Here is a 1,626-nt window from a genome sequence, read left to right as displayed (position 1 = left end):
CCTCAAACCTCACAACACCCCACTTCTTCACATGGGGAGTCTCCCAGAGTCACGGCTCTCTCTCTCTCTCTTTCTCTCTCTCTCTCCCTCTCTCTCTCTCTCTCTCCATCTCTCTCTCTCTCTCTCTCTCTCCATCTCTCTCTCTCTCCCCCTCTCTCTCTCTCTCTCTCTCTCTCTCTCTCTCTCTCTCCCTCTCTCCCTCTCTCTCTCTCTCTCTCTCTCTCTCTCTCTCTCTCTCTGACAGTGCTCAGGAGTACGTAACTCTGTGAAAACAAAAAAACAAAACGAAGAAAACCGTCGACGCGGGAGAGATTCATCAATCGTTCAGACGTCGCTGATGGCGCCTCGTGTCGGACGCGGGAACGGAACCAACCACAGTTTCCTCCTCACCTGTGTTTGGCGTCACAGGTGTCGCATGGCAACCATTAGCTGCCGTTGGTGATGATGACGGACGTGCCCTTGTGTCCGGGGGTCTGCTCCCCCGCCGCCTGCATGCGCAGGTGCGACGTGACGTCGTAGTGGTGGTGGTGGTGGGCGGAGCTTGGCGTGGCGGCGTAGCTTGGCGTGGCGGCGGACGCAGCGGTGCAGTAGCCTCGGAGGCTGTCCGAGTTGTACAGGTGCTCCAGGGCGTAGCCTGCCAGGGAGTAGGTGGGGTGCTTGTCCAGGTAGGGGTGTGGGCGCGGGGGAGGGTGAGGGTGGCCGTGGGGGTGGGGGTGGTGGGAGGGGTAGAGGGCTGGGGCGGGGGTGGGGGAGGCCGAGCAGGGGCCCCCCGTGCGGCCCATCGGATGGTGCAAGGGCAGGGAGACGGCAGGGGGGGGGGGGTCCCCCGGGGGAGAGGTCCGTGTGGAGGTAGTCTTTCGCCTTGAGGGGGAGGAGCCTCTCCGATCCGGGGCTACTGAGCCTGGAGAGGGGGGCGGGGCTGGGGGCAGGACTGATCACCTGACCCCCCAGTCCCCCCAGCCCGCCCAGCCCTACCAACGCCCCCTGGGAGTAGTCCGTGGTGGTGAAGCAGGGTCCAGGGCCTTTGGGGAGGCCGTTGGCGGGTCCGAGGGAGGGGGAGTCCGTGTCGGCGGCGAGGTGGGGCTTGCGGTGCTGCAGACGAGACTCCTCCTCCTTGATCATCTGTTGCGTGACGCGGATCAGGGTCTCCATCTTGCTGGGCTCCTGGGGGCTGGCGCGGAACGGGTCGGCAAGGTAACGGTCACCTGAGTCGCTGGCCGAGCCCCCGTCAGGGGAGCTGACCACGCTGTCCTCATCCCAGTGGCCTCGGTCTATAGGAGGGGCAGGGGGGAGGGGTTACTGATGATAGGTCAATGATGATAGGTCAATAAGGGACCTTCTCAATAATCTATTATTCAATCATCTATGATAAGGGGTGTGTGTGTGTGTGTGTGTGTGTGTGTGTGTGTGTGTGTGTGTGTGTGTGCGTGCGTGCGTGCGTGCGTGCGTGCGTGCGTGCGTGCGTGCGTGCGTGCGTGCGTGCGTGTGTGAGTCCATGCGTATGTTTGTGTGTTTGTGTGTGTGTGTGTGTGTGTGTGTGTGTGCGCATGCGTGCGTGCGTGCATGTGTGTGTGAGTCCATGCGTATGTTTGTGTGTTTGTGTGTGTGTGTGTGTGTGTGTGTGTG

The 1,626-nt window shown here is 61.9% G+C and overlaps 1 protein-coding gene across 1 annotated transcript in view; it reads right to left on the bottom strand.

Moving 5' to 3' along the window:
• Nucleotides 1–425: 425 nt before the first annotated feature.
• Nucleotides 426–1,626, bottom strand: part of LOC310824473 (single-minded homolog 1-A-like) — a gene marked incomplete at both ends in the record, with an annotated part of 17,091 nt that continues 15,890 nt past the window's right edge. The window contains 2 exon segments of the mRNA XM_083697721.1: nt 426–836; nt 838–1,271. Of these exon segments, the coding sequence (XP_083553847.1) occupies nt 426–836; nt 838–1,271 (845 nt within the window).

This window comes from Argentina silus (genome assembly GCF_951799395.1).
Source record: "Argentina silus genome assembly, contig: scaffold_157, whole genome shotgun sequence".
Lineage (NCBI taxonomy): Eukaryota > Metazoa > Chordata > Actinopteri > Argentiniformes > Argentinidae > Argentina > Argentina silus.
This window is presented reverse-complemented; position numbering and strand designations above follow the sequence as displayed.